The sequence below is a fragment of the Castor canadensis genome, chromosome 8, assembly GCF_047511655.1.
Source record: "Castor canadensis chromosome 8, mCasCan1.hap1v2, whole genome shotgun sequence".
Taxonomy (NCBI): domain Eukaryota; kingdom Metazoa; phylum Chordata; class Mammalia; order Rodentia; family Castoridae; genus Castor; species Castor canadensis.
Window position 1 is genome coordinate 15,374,037 of NC_133393.1, and position 17,009 is coordinate 15,391,045.

General features: G+C 45.1%; 1 protein-coding gene across 3 annotated transcripts; it reads left to right on the top strand.

The window, feature by feature from the left end:
• The first annotated feature begins 7,278 nt into the window (after positions 1–7,278).
• Trem1 (triggering receptor expressed on myeloid cells 1) lies at positions 7,279–14,881 on the top strand. Of its 3 annotated transcripts, none has more exons than XM_020157288.2 (4): positions 7,279–7,438; positions 8,425–8,781; positions 9,894–10,089; positions 14,476–14,881. In XM_020157288.2, exons 1-4 carry the CDS (start codon positions 7,390–7,392, stop codon positions 14,579–14,581), a joined length of 708 nt encoding a protein of 235 aa, XP_020012877.1. In that variant the 5' UTR covers positions 7,279–7,389; the 3' UTR covers positions 14,582–14,881. The 3 variants fall into 3 exon arrangements, with proteins under 3 accessions (XP_020012877.1, XP_073938331.1, XP_073938332.1); XM_074082230.1 differs by having other exon boundaries at positions 7,296–7,438; positions 8,398–8,781; XM_074082231.1 differs by having other exon boundaries at positions 7,302–7,438; positions 8,398–8,781; positions 9,894–9,993.
• The last annotated feature ends 2,128 nt before the right edge of the window (positions 14,882–17,009 follow it).

Sequence of the window (17,009 nt, forward strand, 5' to 3'; positions counted from 1 at the left end):
TTACCAAGAAAGAGATTGAGGAAGACTATAGAAAGTGGCGAGATCTCCCATGCTCATGGATTGGTAGAATCAACATAGTAAAAATGTCGATACTCCCTAAAGTAATCTACATGTTTAATGCAATTCCCATCAAAATTCCAACGACATTCATTAAAGAGATTGAAAAATCTACCATTAAATTTATATGGAAACACAAGAAGCCACGAATAGCCAAGGCAATACTCAGTCAAAAGAACAATGCTGGAGGTATCACGATACCTGACTTCAAACCATATTACAAAGCAATAACGATAAAAACAGCATGGTACTGGCACAAAAACAGACATGAAGACCAGTGGAACAGAATAGAGGACCTGAATATGAAGCCACACAATTATAACCAACTTGTCTTTGACAAAGGCGCTAAAAATATACGATGGAAAAATAGCAGCCTCTTCAACAGAAACTGCTGGGAAAACTGGTTAGCAGTCTGCAAAAAACTGAAACTAGATCCATGTATATCATCCTATACCAAGATTAACTCAAAATGGATCAAGGACCTTAATATCAGACCCCAAACTCTAAAGTTGATACAGGAAAGAGTAGGAAATACTCTGGAGTTAGTAGGTATAGGTAAGAACTTTCTCAACGAAACCCCAGCAGTTCAGCAACTAAGAGACAGCATAGATAAATGGGACCTCATAAAACTAAAAACTTCTGTTCAATAAAAGAAATGGTCTCTAAACTGAAGAGAATACCCACAGAGTGGGAGAAAATATTTGCCAGCTACACATCAGACAAAGGACTGATAACCAGAATATATAGGGAACTTAAAAAACTAAATTCTCCCAAAACTAATGAACCAATAAAGAAATGGGCAAGTGAACTAAACAGAACTTTGTCAAAAGAAGAAATTCAAATGGCCAAAAGACACATGAAAAAATGCTCACCATCCCTAGCAATAAAGGAAATGTAAATTAAAACCACACTAAGATTCTACCTCACCCCTGTTAGAACAGCCATCATTAGCAACACCACCACCAAGAGGTGTTGGTGAGGATGCGGGGAAAAAGCAACCCTCTTACACTGTTGGTGGGAATGCAAACTAGTACAATCACTCTGGAAAAAAATTTGGAGGCTACTTAAAAATCTAAACATAGATCTACCATATGATCCAGCAATACCACTCTTGGGGTTAGACCCAAAAGACTGTGACACAGGTTACTCCAGAGGCACCTGTACACCCATGTTTATTGCAGCACTATTCACAATAGCCAAGTTATGGAAACAGCCAAGATGCCCCACCACTGACGAATGGATCAAGAAAATGTGGTATCTATACACAATGGAATTTTATGCAGCCATGAAGAAGAACGAAATGTTATCATTCGCTGGTGAATGGATGGAATTGGAGAACATCATTCTGAGTGAGGTTAGCCTGGCCCCAAAAGACCAAAAATCGTATGTTCTCCCTCATATGTGGACATTAGATCAAGGGCAAACACAACAAGGGGATTGGACTTTGATCACAAGATAAAAGCGAGAGCACACAAGGGAGGAGTGAGGATAGGTAAGACACCTAAAAAACTAGATAGCATTTGTTGCCGTCAACGCAGAGAAACTAAAGCAGATACTTTAAAGCAACTGAGGCCAATAGGAGAAGGGGACCAGGAACTAGAGGAAAGGTTAGATCAAGAAGAATTAACCTAGAAGGTAACACACATGCACAGGAAATTAATGTGAGTCAACTCCCTGTATAGCTATCCTTATCTCAACCAGCAAAAACCCTTGTTCCTTCCTATTATTGCTTATACTCTCTCTTCAACAAAATTAGAGATAAGGGCAAAATAGTTTCTGCCAGGTATGGAGGGGGTGGTGGGGTAAGGGAGGGGATAGGGAAAGGGGGGAGAAATGACCCAAACATTGTATGCACATATGAATAAAAAAAAAAGAAAAGCTAAAGAGAAAACATGGGGACAGAGCAAGTCTAAGAAAAGAGACTTTAAAGAACAGAAAAGAAGACTTTAAAAGCAAGGTTTTAAGGAGAGACTAGAAGCATGGTTTTAAAGAACTGTAAAGGAGTAAGGCCTTAAAGAATAAAGATAGAGAAAAGAAGCAATGAGGATTGTGTGTCTCCACCCAAGCACCTAACACACCTGATCTCACTTTCTGTCTGTCTGTCTATCCTATATCCTTTCCGAATCTCCAGTCACCCCCAGTGAGGCCCCAGTTAGGTTCAGGAGTGAGAGAAAGCTCGCTCCAACAAGTGACCGAGAGAAAAACCTTGATCCAGGAGAGCATCCGTATCTAAGTGATATTGTCTTACAATTTGTGAACAAGGCTTGTCTTTTCCATTTACTTAGGGCTTTACAATTTTTTCTTTCTTTTTTTTTTTGTGGTGCTGGGGATTGAAGCCAGGGCCTCATGCATGCAGGGTAGAAGCTCTACCACTTGAGCCACTCTGCCAGCACTTTTCTGGTTACATATTTTCAAGATAGACTCTCATGAACTATTTGCCTGGGCTGGCCTCAAACCAAGATCCTCCTGATCTCTGCTTCCTGAGTAGCTAGGATTGCAGGCGTGAGCCACTGGTGCTTGTTTTGCGTGTGTGTGTGGGGGGTGTTCTTGTTTATAGGTCCTATGAGTGAGCTGGTATTCAGCCATGGTCTCTCTGAAGAATCCTTCCCTCCAATTGAGTTGAGATTCTGAGAGCATTTTTTCTTTTCCAGTTGATTCCCTTGTAGACCCTGTCAATAGGGCCACTAGAGGAGGAGGAAGAAGCAGGATGTGCACCTGCTTCAGACTCACAGCTCATGATGTCGTCCTTCGAGTGGCCTCAGCAGGGCCGTCCCACTTTGCAGTTTTCCCCACAGCCAGAATCAGCCTCACTGGGCCTCCTTAGAGACACTAACACCAGGCATACCTCCCTCAGAGATCAGAGTCACAACTCGTGGAGCCTCTCCTTTGAGCCAGAAAAGAAGATAACCTGATCTCATGGTTTAAAAATGTCACACATAGGGTGTCATAGGTGGTGGCTCATGCCTATAATCCCAGCCACTCAGGAGGCTGTGATCTGGAGGACTGCAGTTCAAGGCCAGGACCTAGCATAAAAGCAGTAGCCTCTATCCCCAAAATAATTAAAGCACAAAAGGGCTGGGGGCATGGCTCAAGTGGTAGAGCTCCTTCCTGAGGTCCTGAGTTCAAAACCCAGTACCAACAGGGGAGGCAACCCTTCTTGCAAGCAGAATATCCCAGAGGGTCCTTGTTTGGCTCCATCCTATCTTAAGAAGGCCTCGGTAGTCATGCTGAATTTGTGGGGTGCTTTTCTATGACCCAAAACAAAACAGGCAGCTTGATATAGATGGTCCCAGGCTCAGGGTCTGGGGGAGCCTCTATTTTGGGAGACCCCAGTTGGTAGACCATAATTTTTTGTTTTAATAATGCCAAGAAGGAAAATTGCTGGCCTCTTTGAAGCTTGGGGCAACCGAGTGGCCATTATAAACAGCCCAGAAACTCTGGGAGGCATGGGAAGAGGTTGCCAAAGTCTCTGCCGCGAAGGAGCTTTTTGTGTTGTTTTGTTTTTGTTTGCTTGTTTCTGTGCAGTGCTAGGGATTGAATCCAGAATCTTGTGCATACTAGGCAAGTGCTCTACCACTGAGCCATACCTCCAGTCCAGTGACGTTTTGGGGGCCCTCACAGGAATACCTGTTGATTTAAATTTAGAAGTAAAATAGGTGAATGTGTGTTGCCACCAGAACCCAAAAGTACTAAGAATATTATTGTCCAGATCATGTACCTAATGAATCTCCTTGGAGGAGGGTGACCTGGATCTACTTGCTGTTGTACCTGTGCTTCCAGAGAAGGTGATTTCTTAAGATCATGTTTGCACAGACTGTGTATAGCGACAAAGCCACGGAGGTTCCCCCATGGGCAGCCTGGAAAGTGGACTGTGTCCCTTCAGAGGCAAAGTAGCCTCTGAACAGAGCAGGCCAGGCACCTCTGCAAGAGCACAGCAGTTATCAGGTGGGGGCTAAACAGGATAGGCCATTTTAATAATATTGGGGATGGGGTCCCCATGGGTGGCTGCAGTGTCAAGGTCATAGTAATCCATCATAAGGCATCTGAATTCCAGGTTTTCAGAATGGCAAAATTGGGCTGCTTAGTGGAGAAACATGGGAATAATTACTACTTTGTTAATTAGGGTGTAAATTTTAAACCTGGAGGGCCCTGATTCAAGTTACACCGAACCCTGTTAACTGTCTCAACTGGAGGATCATGGGTCTTGTTATCAAGCCAATTTGTAGGTACCAAAAACTTACTGTAATCAGAGTGCTTATGTCCTCATAGCATATTCCATACCAATGAATATATGTGGAAAATTCAGGTAAAGCTACAGTTACAATGAGGCATACTCTTTTTTTTTTTTTTTGTGGGACTGGAGTTTGAACTCAGGGCTTTGCTGGCAAAGCAGGAGCTCTACTTCTGGAGCCACACCTTCAGTTACAGTGAAGCATACTCATAAAAAATTATATCTGTTACCTTCTTAATATTATAGGGGCAGAATGCTTAAATTTAGCAGGATCCCCAGGTAGAACTATAATTTGTGCCCCAGAATTGTGTACGAATGTTTATCAGTTAGCACATTGCAACAAATGAAAAAGTTAAATCAGAACCTAGATTGTAAATGCACAATAATCTTTTAATTATATAAATTAAAACTATATACATTTTTTGAATTTCCAATTAATCAAATTATGGAAAATAGTGACATATCTATTATATATTTATATATAAATCATTATATATCTGTTAAAATATTATACATATACATTTTATATTTATATTAAAATGTCATATGTACATCTATAATTTATTTGATTAGCGTTTGTTTCCCCTTTTTTATCTAGGAGTTTGTTCACCAATAACTCAAGTATTTGAGGCTAGCATTACATTTGCTAGGCCTGGCGTTGCTCAGTACTTACAGTTTAAAGTTCCTTTTCTTTTCTTGGACTTGTTGCTACCTAAAATGACAGTCCTTTCCTCTTGAAGGCTTCCAGCCACCTGAAGGCAGGTTCTTAGCCAGGGCTGTCTCTGGTTGATAAGAGGAAAGAGGGAGGAGGAAAGGGGCCCACTGCCTCCAGGAAGCAGCCTCTCTCAAGAAAGTCCCCACCAAAGATAGAAGCTCCTTTCCCCCTCTAAGTAAAATCTTTACGATGACTGGTATTTCTAGGCGACTAAAAACAGTTCCCTCTCCTCTCTCTGGATGTTTACCTGACCAGTTCCTAGTGGCATTGAATAGCCTCTGTTGCTTTTTGACCTTATACAAATTGTTACCTTCCACTTTACTGGCCTTCTAGGTAGCCACTTCCCTTTCCAGGGTGTCTCAGTCAGCCTGGGAGGGATCAGGGTCAGCATGGACTTTTCTTTTTTCTCTGGTGCTTGGGGATGGAATCCAGGGCTTTGAGAATGCTAGGCAAATGATCTGCCACTGAACCACAGCCATTACTATTACTAGTGGCCACTTAGCTCTAGGACATAGCACAGAGCTCTCTGTAGGTTGACCATTAGGGGCACTGAGCAGTGACCATGGGAGTTTGGCATTTGTCTAAGAGTTGTTTGGGCCTCCTCTGGTGTCTTTGGGGGCGGGGGCAGGGGCCAAGTGTTCAGGGCATTTGTTTTCACCCATCAGAGCCTTAGTCACATAATGCCAACCACTGAGGCTCATGATACCCTCTGGGACTGGGGATTGGAGTGACAGAAGCAGGGAATGCAGCAACAAGGAGAGCTGATCCCAGCAGGTGCCACAACTCCATGGTACCATGGTGGCTCATGCAGGTTTAATCATAAACCCACAGGCTAGGGGTTACGATTAGTGCTGCCATTCTGATTGCAGACATTGCCAGTCCAAATGGCAGACCCCAGGGAGACTTTGCTTTGTGTGCTCTGCTACACCCGATAAGGAGACTCACATGGCTGTAGTACAGTGTCCTGTTTGCTTTGTTAGTGGGACCATTGCCCTGCAGCCCTCTAGCTCACCGTGGCTCAGGCTGGGACAGAAAAAGGAAGTCATTACTAGGGAAGGAGATTGGGAATGTCACAGCTCCCTCTAAGGAGGGGTGGAGTCCCTTTTGTGTGCGAGACTTTCCAGCCAGGGTTCTGGCCAACCACACAGGTTTTCTTGGTCTAGAGCAAGAATTCCCTTGGGGTGGGACGGATCACTTTTGGGAGTATATTATTCTCATGAATGATTTGGGTTGGACAGCTGGGCAGCACTCTACAGAGGTGACAGAGCAGTGCAATGGAGTTTTGCCTCAGGGTACAGTTGTCCATACCATTTAGACTGTTAGTAAGAGATTCTGAGCTAATTGTCACAAACACTCCAGTTGTTTTACTTTAGAAGATTCAAGATGGCAATCACCTCAACACAGATGGAAATAATGGTTTTATTACTTACAGGTCTTCGGAGGGCGCATGGTAGGCCAAGAGGCCACACCAATGGAGGTCAGGGAGCAGGGGAAAGAGAGATCAAGGGACCCCTGTACATCAGTGCCTTTTATGGGTCTTGGCATTAGTCAAGTAGGTTTTTTCCAGGGAGTTTTAGTTGATAGTTTCAAAGGAAGCAGACATGAGTCCTAGGAGGTGACACTGTGACTCAGAGGCAGGGACTGTGACATATCTTCACAGCTCATGGAGGGTGTGGGGATCAGTGGTGCTAGTTAAGCAGGTCATGTCTAGCTGTCTCACAAAAAGGTAGTCATTAGGAGGAAGTTGGATCCACCACATTGGGGAACTAGGGTGGAGTGTAAAGCTGGAAACCATGTCAGAGGTGACAAAGTCCTGTTTCTAGAATGAGAAACTTGAAGCTGTAATTTTTTGTTGGTACTGGGATTTGAACTCAGGGTCTTGCACTTGCTAAGCAAGCACTCTTCCACTTGAGCCATGCCTGCGGCCCTTTTTGCTTTAGTTATTTTTCAAATAGGGTCTTGTGTGTTTGCCCAGGATCTGATTGCCTCCTGTGTAGCTGGGATGACAGGTTTGACACATCATGCCTGGCCCTTAAACTTGTATTTAAAATGATGTGAGGCAACATAATTATAATATTCGCTACAATTACTCTCTCTAAAATTTTGTGAAGTTGAAAAAGTAATCATCATTATTCCTAGAGAAGAGGAAATTGAAGTTCAGAAAAACTTAACTGAGGTTTGAGCCCTCGTGTCTGAATTCCTGCCTTGACGTCTGCAGCCAATTACGTGTGAGCAGTGATGGGACAGCAGTTGTCCTAGCACCTCCCACGAATGGCTTCATGTCGTGTTGTGTAACTTTCCGGAGCCTCTGGGTCAGGGTGGGTGGGGGGTGCCTTGTAGCCTCCCGGGAGCCTTCAGAGGCAGTTAGGGCTAGTGAAAAGGAAGGATGAAGAAGGCCAGACTCTGGGAGCTGCTGTGGATTCTGTTCTTATCAGGTAAGGCAAGCAGGAGGGTAAGCAGGTGAGGCCTCTGGTTGGGACCTCAGGAGCCCTTTTCTTTGTAAGCTCCGGAGCCCATAGCCATTCAAGACAGAGCCAAGCAGTACTTATGTTAGACCTGGCTTCCTTACCCAAGTTCAGTAGACTGAGAACAGTCAGGCCCAGGAAGCAAGGTGTCTGTTCCTTGTGTGTTGTGCTGTGCTGTGTGTGTAGGTGGTGGCAGTGAACTCAGGGCCCCCCATGCTAGGCAAGTGCTCTACCACTGAGCCACATCTTCGGTCTGGCTGCATTTTGGTATCAGAGACCATGGGAAGCCCTGGATGAGAATATTGATGACGATCTGAATACTTATTTTTAGTGCTGAAAATTCTTTTTCTATTCATCCCATCATGGTGTCCTTTTTTTTTTTGGTACTGGGGATTGAACCCAGGGCCTTGCACATGCTAGGCAAGTGCTGTACCACTTGAGTCATGTCACGATGTCATGATGGCCCGGCATATCGTGCTGTGGACAGTCTGTTAGACCCAGAAGATGTAATGCATTTAACAAATATTTCTCTGGGCTACCGTGGGCCAGCAAATCCACCATCACTGAGGACACAGGTATGAACAGGGGAAACTGGTGTCCGTTCTCAGGGAGGCTGTAATCCCAGCTCTCCACTGCATGCTGGGGTAGGAGGGCCTGAGTTTAAGCCCCAGTCCCACCAAAAAAAAAAAGGGGGTGGATCATTTATAAAGTTTGATTTTCATGGACCGTATGCCATAGGATCTTATAGTAAGAAAACAACACCCCCCCCCACAAACTCCTTGACAGTGTAGCACTCAGAGACCTAGTGCTGGCTGGTGGAGAAAGATATCCTGAGGACTTTGTCCAACCCACCTTGAGGCAATTGGAAAAGAAAAACAGATTGTTCCCTCCTTTTATTTTTCCAAAGAGAATAAAACTATTCCTTACAGAGTCTAACTCCCTTTTCCTGCTTAAAGAACTCCAAGCTGCCTTTGAATTACAAGAGGAAAAGTATGCCAAAACAGAGGGGCAGAACCTGACAGTGAGATGCCCCTTCAATATCATGATGTACTTCTATAGCCAGAAGGCTTGGCAGAGGCTTCAGGACACAGGGGAGCCCTTGACCCTGGCAATCACAGAGAAGTCATCAGGGAATCCTAGTCAAGTTCAAGTGGGGAAGTACACTCTGAAAGATGACCCCTCAGAGGCCATGCTCTACGTCCAAATGACCAACCTTCAAGTGGAGGACTCGGGACTATATCGGTGTGTGATCTACCATCCCCCTGCGGACCCTATCATCCTGTTCCGTCCTGTTCGCCTGGTGGTGACCAAGGGTGAGTAACCTGAGTGTGGCCGGGGAGAGGGTGGAGAGAGGGAGGTCAGGGGAGGATGGCACAGTGGCTCATGATTCCTAGCAACCTGGCTTCTCCCAGAAGCTCCTTGTCTGACACCTGAGGTCCTTGACAGGCTTTTGGTCCAACAGTAAGTCGGTGAATCCAGTCCTGGGACTCCCCTTGGGTGGTGGGGTACACTAAAAGCTGAGCAGTAGACTTGGGATAATTTAATCCCATTACTCAAGTGCCCACTTGGGGAAGCCTCCTGTGATCTGTTCTTCTCCTAAGGATGCGTTTGGTGGCCCTCCTCTGTGCTTCTAAAACAGTGCATCTCAGGCCTTCCTGAGACCACCCATGGGTCTTATTTCAAATGAGGACCCTGACTCAGGAGGCTCAGGGCGACTCCCATTTATGGGGAACAAGTCCCAAGGCTCAGTTTGTGTCCCTTTTATAAATGGCATTATCTCAGCAGACAGTAGAGCATGATTTCCTTATCTGCTTCCCTATTTATTAGTCTCTGACTCTTTGAGGAAGGGCCTGTGTCTTACTGGACTCTGTATCACCAGAAATAAACTAATTTTGGATGAATTAAGGAAGGCAGAGGAATGGGAAGTAGGTCCAGATTCCTGGCACTAAGAGAACCCTAAGCTTAAGACAAGGCACACCTGCAATACATTAATTCAAGATAACCTTTAAAGCAATATGTACTTGCAAAGGCAGAGTGAATGATGGAAGGAAGAATAATAGGGAATTGTTCTTGGAGCACATGGGGCATATGGATTGGTAGGCATGTATATTTCCAATAACACAAACAGCCTGAAAGTTCCTTTCTTCATCCCTTAATCTTGCATTCCTTCTTTCTGTCTCTGATCCAGCCTGATCTTACACTAGATCTTTGATTTTATCAGAAGAAGACCTTGCTTCTTGAATGGATATGTTCATTTCTCTTCTCAGCTCTGTTTTCTCTCTACCATATCCTTCCATTCATATGTCTATTCAGCCACCCATCCATCCACTACTACCTACTCACCCACCCCATTCTTTATCCATCCATCCATCCATCCATCCCTCCCACCATCCACCCATTCATCCATCCAATGTGCTTCTTGCAGATTCTTCAGTTACCCCTGCCTCTGACAAGAATCCTACTCTGAACTCGGCTAAGATCCCTACCCTTACTACCACAAAGGACCCCAGCAATACCCATGCCAGGTACAGAACTGTGACCCAACCCTTACCAAAGACAACTGCTCTTATCTCCTCTCTTGACCCTGGAGTCAACTTCACAAATAAGACGGATGTCATCAGGTATGGTTTTCAGGCCTCTGGGATCTCTTGGTTTGGACACTCTTTGTTCTCCATTCCATGTGTTGAGGAGATGTGGGGATTAAGGATGGGGGTGGAGTGGGGTAGGAACAGACTTGAGTTACCTCGGTCTGGGTGGAAATTCCCAGGGGAAGGAGGTGATGGTGATGGAGTGAGGAGGAGGCTCCCAGTGGGGCTACCATTTTCCCCAGCTCTCCCTCCTTGTTTCCTTGCATAACAAAGAAGTAAGGAGAGGGAGATGGCTTTTTTTTTTTTTTTTTTTTGTGGAATTCCAGTGGACCTGGCCAAGCTCATTTTTCTACTAATGGTATAGTAGAAAAAGCACTCTGAGTGAGGGACCCTGGATTCTAATGTCAGGTAGACTGGCTGACTATGTGACATTGGGCAAGTCAGGAACTCTCTGGCTTAGTTTCTTTTGATACAGTAGGGGCTGGGAGAGACCACCCAGCTGCAGGGCTCTCAGCAGCAGCTATAGTTATGATTATTAGGAGCATTTGTCTTTGCTTTGTCTTGCTTGGCTTAATTAATTAATTAGTTTGTTTGTAATATTGATGCAAGTACTGTACCATGGACTAATGGAAAGAAAATTTCTGGAGATAGGGACAGTCTCGGGTGGGTTTTTTTGGTTCTGGGGATTGGATCCAGGGCCTCTTGCCTGCCAGGCAAGCATTCTACCACTTGACCCACATCCTCAGCCCTGGTCTCAGCATTTTGGTTTTTTTTTTCATAATTTAACTTATTTTATTTTTTTCTTTTTTAAATTATTGTTGTACTGGGGGAACATTATGACATTGTGTTACCAAAGTTCATAGTTAAATTCACCCCCTCCATCATTCTCCTTTGTCCCCCCTCCCCTCAGCAATTTAAAATAAGATTTTCAGGGGATTTCTTACACTCATTTGTGCCTGTCAGTTTCCATTATTTAACAAATGCCTGAGATAATCAGCTTATAAGGAGGAAAGATTTATTTTGGCTCATAGTTTTGGAGGTTTCAGTCCGTGATCAGTTGGCCCTGTGGTTTTTGGGTCTGTGATAAAAGAAGAGCATATCATGATGGCAACACATGGCCAAAACTTTCTCCTCAGAGTCAGGACAGGGAAAACAAAGGAAGAAGAAGGGGCTGGGGTCCCATGATCCCCTTCAAGGGCATGGCCCCACAGTCTTGAAACCGCCTCCCTTAAAATTTCTACTACTTCCTAATAGTGGCTTTGTGAGGATTAACCTTTATTTAACATATGGGCCTTTGGGGAACATTTCAGATCCAAGATAAAGAACCACAGCAGAGTTAAGAAGCATGTGCACTCTGATTTATAGCTACTTTAGGTGTTGATGTATCTTAGGATGTGTTTATTATTAAATATTGAATTCACAGAGAAAGAAATATTATTCTATATTCTCCTCTAGTCTTTATGTTTATACTTACCTTAATACAGTACTCCATTCCAATTAAGCTCATTTTCCCTGCCAAAATTACTCCTCAACATTGCTACCTCGCCTTCATAATTATAATTTCAATGAACATCTACTTTTCTTTCTTGTATGACAGTATGGAATTTGAACTCAGGACCTTGTACTTGTAAGGCAGGCAGCTCTACCACTTGAACCAAACTCCCAGCCACCCCTTTTTTTGAATGTATGCTTTTATATCAATTGGAGCACAACACACAAGAGTCTTCCTGTACTTATTCATTGATACTCTCTTCATTTTTAAGATCGTTTATTCTGACAAAATTTCCAGAAGAGGATTGGAACATTTATATTGTCCTGCGTACACGTCACATATATAAATGGTCTTTCAAATGATCAGAAGCAATATGCTGGTGACCCATAATGCACGAGTGAAGCAGTGATACTACAGATTTGCCAACATGGGTTTAGTATTTAAAACATTCCTGCCAGGGCTGGGGTGTATGTAGCTCTGTGACAGTGTATGCACTTAGCATGCATGAGGCCCCAGGTTCTGTACCCAACACCAAGAAAAAAACTTTCCTGACAAAATAAATGGGAAGTGGTATCTGCTTTCACTCCTGTACGAATGTGCACTCCTGCCCCAGGAGGGTAGAGGTAGCACTCCCTCCTCCTTTCATTGTTTCCCTGGCTCCCACCCAAGAGCCTGGTATACAATGAGTGCTCGTTAAATCTTTGTGGACTACATACAATAATCTAGTAAGGGTCAATATTCTTCTTTCTTCTGCTTTTATTTTCAAATACAAAGGAAGGATACACCCTTTGTCTGCATTCCTATCAGAGGCTATACCTCTTTCACTTGTAACTCTCTTAACCAATTTTAACTTTTCTGTTGGACTCTGGTAGAGTGGAAACCCTTAACCTAGGGATGGGAAGGCTCTGGAAAAAGCTTCTGTCCCAGGGTTACTTCCCCAGAGGCAGGCATGGGGAAAAACATCTTGTTAAAGTGTTTTAGGAAGTGATCCCTGGCAGAGCAATTAGGGAAGTGGCTCTAGGAAGGGAAGGAAGCCAAATAAGTTTTCATAAATAAGCCTGGTCTCACAGGGCTTGGTCCCAAGAGGTCACACCTGGAGTTGTCCCAATTGGGGATGGAGGACCTGGAGTGTGTATACTTCCACATTCTGTCCTTGGGAAGGGGCAATGCAGGGCACAGGGATTCCCAGGCACCTCAGGGGGTCTGGTAGACTGAGAAGCCTATGAAAGGCATGATGGCCCCTCTGGAGGGGGTGCTCCTGGGAGCGTAGTGCATGAAATGATGCAGGGCTCTGAGGGGATTAGATGCAGCATGGACACGCAAGACTTGGGGAGGGGACAGAGTTAGTGAAGACCAGAAGCAGAGACCTGGTGGGAGGGCTTCCCTCCATCCTGGGCAGAGGCTGGCACCATGGTGGGTGCTGTTGCAACCATGAAGTGCAAGACAAATGCTTGTTTCTCTGTCCTGGATGCCTGTCCAGCTGCTGAACTTGACTGGCAGCCTTGGGAATGTTGTTGCCTATGATCCAGGACAGGGTGGGAGGCTGGGGTGGATGCGAGCCCAAGCAGGCAGGTTGCTCTACTCTCTCACTGTTATTAGCTTATGCCTTCACTTTTGAATTTTACATAGGTAAATGTGCCATTTTAAAAATTACTACTTTGCTTTAGTCTTTAATTGTGCTTGGTTCTATTTCCTGGTGACATTTCTACATTTTTTTCCCAGTTTATGTAAATCTTTAGCCCACTGTGGGAGCTGAATTTCAGAGATTACTTTTTCTTCATACTGCTATGCAGATACTGCCAGGCTCTTTGTGAAACAGTCCTTGCTTTATCTACTGGGCCTCTGATTTCCTGAGCCATTGATTTTTTTTCTTTTTAAGATAGGGTCTTTTTTATTGGTAGTACTAGGGTTTAAGGTCAGGGCCACTCTTTCACTAAGCAGGTGCTGTACTGCTTGAGTCATAACTCCAGCCCTTTTTTTGCTCTGGTTATTTTTGAGATAGGGTCTCGTGTTTATGCCTGGGCTGGCTTGGACCATGATCCTCCTATTTATGCTTCTGGCCACAGTTGGGATGACAGAAGCATGCCACCATGCCAGCCATTGGTTGACTTGGGGTCTCATGAACTTTTTGCCTTGCCTGACCTCGAACTGTTCCTTCCTATCTCTGCCACCCCAGTAGCTAGGATTATAGGCTTGAGCCGCCATGTCTGGTGAGACAGGGCCTTTCTATGTAGTCAGGGCTGGCCTCAAACTTACGATCCTCCTGTGTTAGTGTCTCGAGGCTGGGGGCTTTCTTAGCTATTAAACCCTTCATAGCCTTAGCACGCTATCTGGCCTTCTGTTTGTTCCATTGCTATCTACCCTTTTTGTTCCTGTGCCTCAGCGTGTACAACACCTGTTCTCATCTGCTTCCATATCTGATGATGGTACAGCCGGGCTCTCTCTCCTATGGGTCTTTCTCTTATGATATCTATCACTGTCTTCCTGGAACTTGTAGAATCATTTAGCTAAAATCTCTAACCATTCATAATGGGATTTTCACTGGGGTTGAATTCTTCTGTCTTTATAAATGAGCAAACAGAGACTAACGGTGGAGCTGACTGTCCTAGGAAGGTGCTGAGAACAGAGCCCAGGTTTCCTGGATCCTGACTCCACTCCTCTGCCCCATTACAAGGAAGATGAGGCTAACTGGGCTCACTCTTTCTCCCCCATGCCTCTGTTGGGTGGGAACCCTTCACTCCTAGCAATCATGTTTCTAGTTGGTTGTTTTAGGGAATGAAACAAGCAGTACTGCCCAGGGCCAGACACTGTGGGAAAGCTGTGGGAAGGACTTAAGTGGACAAGATGGGGACGTGAAGGAATTTCATAAACACTCCAGTGTGGAGTTGTTCTGGCATCAGCATTCTTCAATCTCCTCTCTCCCCCAGGGTCCCTGTGCTTAGCTTTGTGGTTCCGGTGACCTGTGGACTTCTCAGTAAGAGCCTGGTCTTTGGTGTCCTGTTTGCTGTTACGCAGAGGTCATTTGGATCCTAGACCCATGAAGCCATGACAATGACCTCTGACCTCCAGTCATACCCATCTGGCAATTGTGTGGAAGAGGAGTCTGGGGAGAGGAAAAAGAAGGGGATTAATGAATGACATGAAACGAGTCTATAATCACAGGTGACATCTAAGCTCAGGATCCCCCCTTCCTGGCTCTTCAACTCCCCTTGTGTCACTAATCACCTTGAGTGTGTGCTTTGCCTCTCAAAAGAGAAGACACAGCCCCCAGCATGCCGTGGCCTGTCATTCCACCAGCGAGTTGGCGTGAAATAAAGACAGAATCCAAAGCTTTCCACTGTCACTGCTCTCTTGTTGGGGTCAGGGTCTGCGGGAACAGTTGATATTTCTGCCCCGTGTCCTTCCCTGGACCGTGCAGTTTTAGCCACCTGGACAGAGGTCCCCCTTGGCAAGCATCCTGCTCTTCCAGCCCCTGTTCCCCCTAACCCTCTGAGAATCAGACACCTGGGTTTCTTCCTTCATCTGTGGCCCTGCGAAGCGAGCTTTTCCTCCCTTCCTTGTTACTACTACTGAATCTAACTGGGCCTAACTGGGCAGCAATGGGAGATGCAGAAAGGACACAGGATAGACAGACAGACAGAAAGAAAAAGCTGCTTGTCTCTATTATTCCCTTTATTTGCTCTGCTTCTTTTCTCTATATTTATTCTGTAAGGCCTTACTCCTTTACAATTCTTTAAAAACTTGCTTCTAAAGTCTTTCCTTACAACTCCTGCTGCTTTTAAAGTTTTCTTTTCTGTTCTTTAAAGTCTCTTTCCTTAGAGTCTCTTTTGCTCTGTCCCATGTTGTCTCTTAGCTTTTGTTTAGCATCATCACTCTTAAGGTCTTTGCTCCCAGACTTGCACGGTCCCATGTTCTCTCTTTAGCTTTAGCAATTCCTTTCCCTTCAGCAATCCTCCCTTCAGCAATTTCCCTTCAGTCATTCATTTTACCCCTTTAGCAATCTCCCTCCAGCAATCCTCTCTTCCAAAAGCCTTCTATATCCAAAAAGCCTTCCCCCTCCAAAAAGCCAAAAGTCAAAAGCCCAACGTCCTCCTTCAGTGAGTCTTTTATACCCAGCTGTAAACAGGGAAGAGCAGGAGTTTTGGGGGAGGGGCACGACACCATAACAAGAGGAACCTGTGTTAAACAATTTAGGAAGAGCAGCTGAGCTGGCCCAGTTCTTATAATCTGCTCTCTACAGCCCTCCCACACCCTCACCCATGGAAGGTGGAGAAGGCAGGACACCACTTCGAGGACTGCACAACTGGAAAGAGAAACCAGGGTGAATGCCATAGCTGAGAAAATGCTAGGAGGATGAGGTGGGATCCATTGGACAAGATGGATACAGTACCAGCCATATGCGTGCATTCCATCTTTGGATCCTGAAAATAACCTGTGAGGGCAGAGGTGGAATGACCAGATGGAGGGCATAGGACTAGTAAGTCACTACTTACTGGAAGGAATGAAAACTAAAGAGCTCCTTTACTGAAGGAGAATTGAACCCAGGGCCTCTTAAATGCTAAGCAAGCATTCTACCACTTGAATCACACCACCAAGCCCTTTTGCTTATATTTTGTTTTTGAGATAGTGTCTCACTAACTTTGCCAGGACTGGTCTTGAACTTGTAATCATCCTGCCTGCCACTTGTAGCATCACATCTGGCCTTCTGCCTCTATGCAAATGACTCTTTACTTTGAATCATGCCAGGACAGGCCACCATGTAGGCTCTGGAGTCTGTTCCCTGGGTGCCTCCACCTCCCACTCACCTTCCTCTTCCTCTTAGGCTGCCCCCCAGCTCTGCTGTCAGATGCCATGCTGTTTCTGGGACCCTCCTGCTTTCCCCCACAGAATAGTTTTGCAGGCCCACCTATGTCTTGCTATCTTCACCAGCTTTAAACTAGAATTTTCCTATTCCCCACCTCCTTGGGCCCCCATGGGTGGGGAGAGGATGGTGGGTCCCTCCATTTCAATTCAGCAATGGCCGAGGCCAATTTCATTTTGTGCCTGAGAGCAAGCATACATTATACTGTATCTCAGGAGGACATACATGGCCTACTTTTGCGACAAAAGTCCTAATTTATAAGGTACATGCTTCCATCATATAGGGGCTCCCCCTTACCCAGAATGCCATGCTGTCTGAGTCACCGAGGAATGGCACTACTCTGATAGAGGTTACTTGTGACCTCCCTTAACTTTGAGTCCATTAGAAAAGGAAAGAGTGGAATTCATTTCATCCTGGTACTCTGGCAAGAGTCTTCTGAGAAAGCGTGACGATCCTGAGCTGTTCATCTCAGAGTGTCTATTTCCATGTCTAAAAGAACCAAGCCATTCAGACACAGCAACTGCACAGCACATAGTGTTTGCATCTGAAGGTGGCTGGTCTGGGACCTGCATGTTGCAGTGTTGCGCCTGAGTGAAAAGG

Bases quoted from the DNA above. Each gene is read 5' to 3' on its own strand.
- Trem1 (XM_074082230.1), top strand. From the start codon at position 7,390: ATGAAGAAGGCCAGACTCTGGGAGCTGCTGTGGATTCTGTTCTTATCA. The intron at 8,782-9,893 runs GTGAGTAACCTG...TGCTTCTTGCAG, and splicing joins TCGCCTGGTGGTGACCAAGG to ATTCTTCAGTTACCCCTGCC. The intron at 10,090-14,475 runs GTATGGTTTTCA...TCTCTCCCCCAG, and splicing joins AATAAGACGGATGTCATCAG to GGTCCCTGTGCTTAGCTTTG.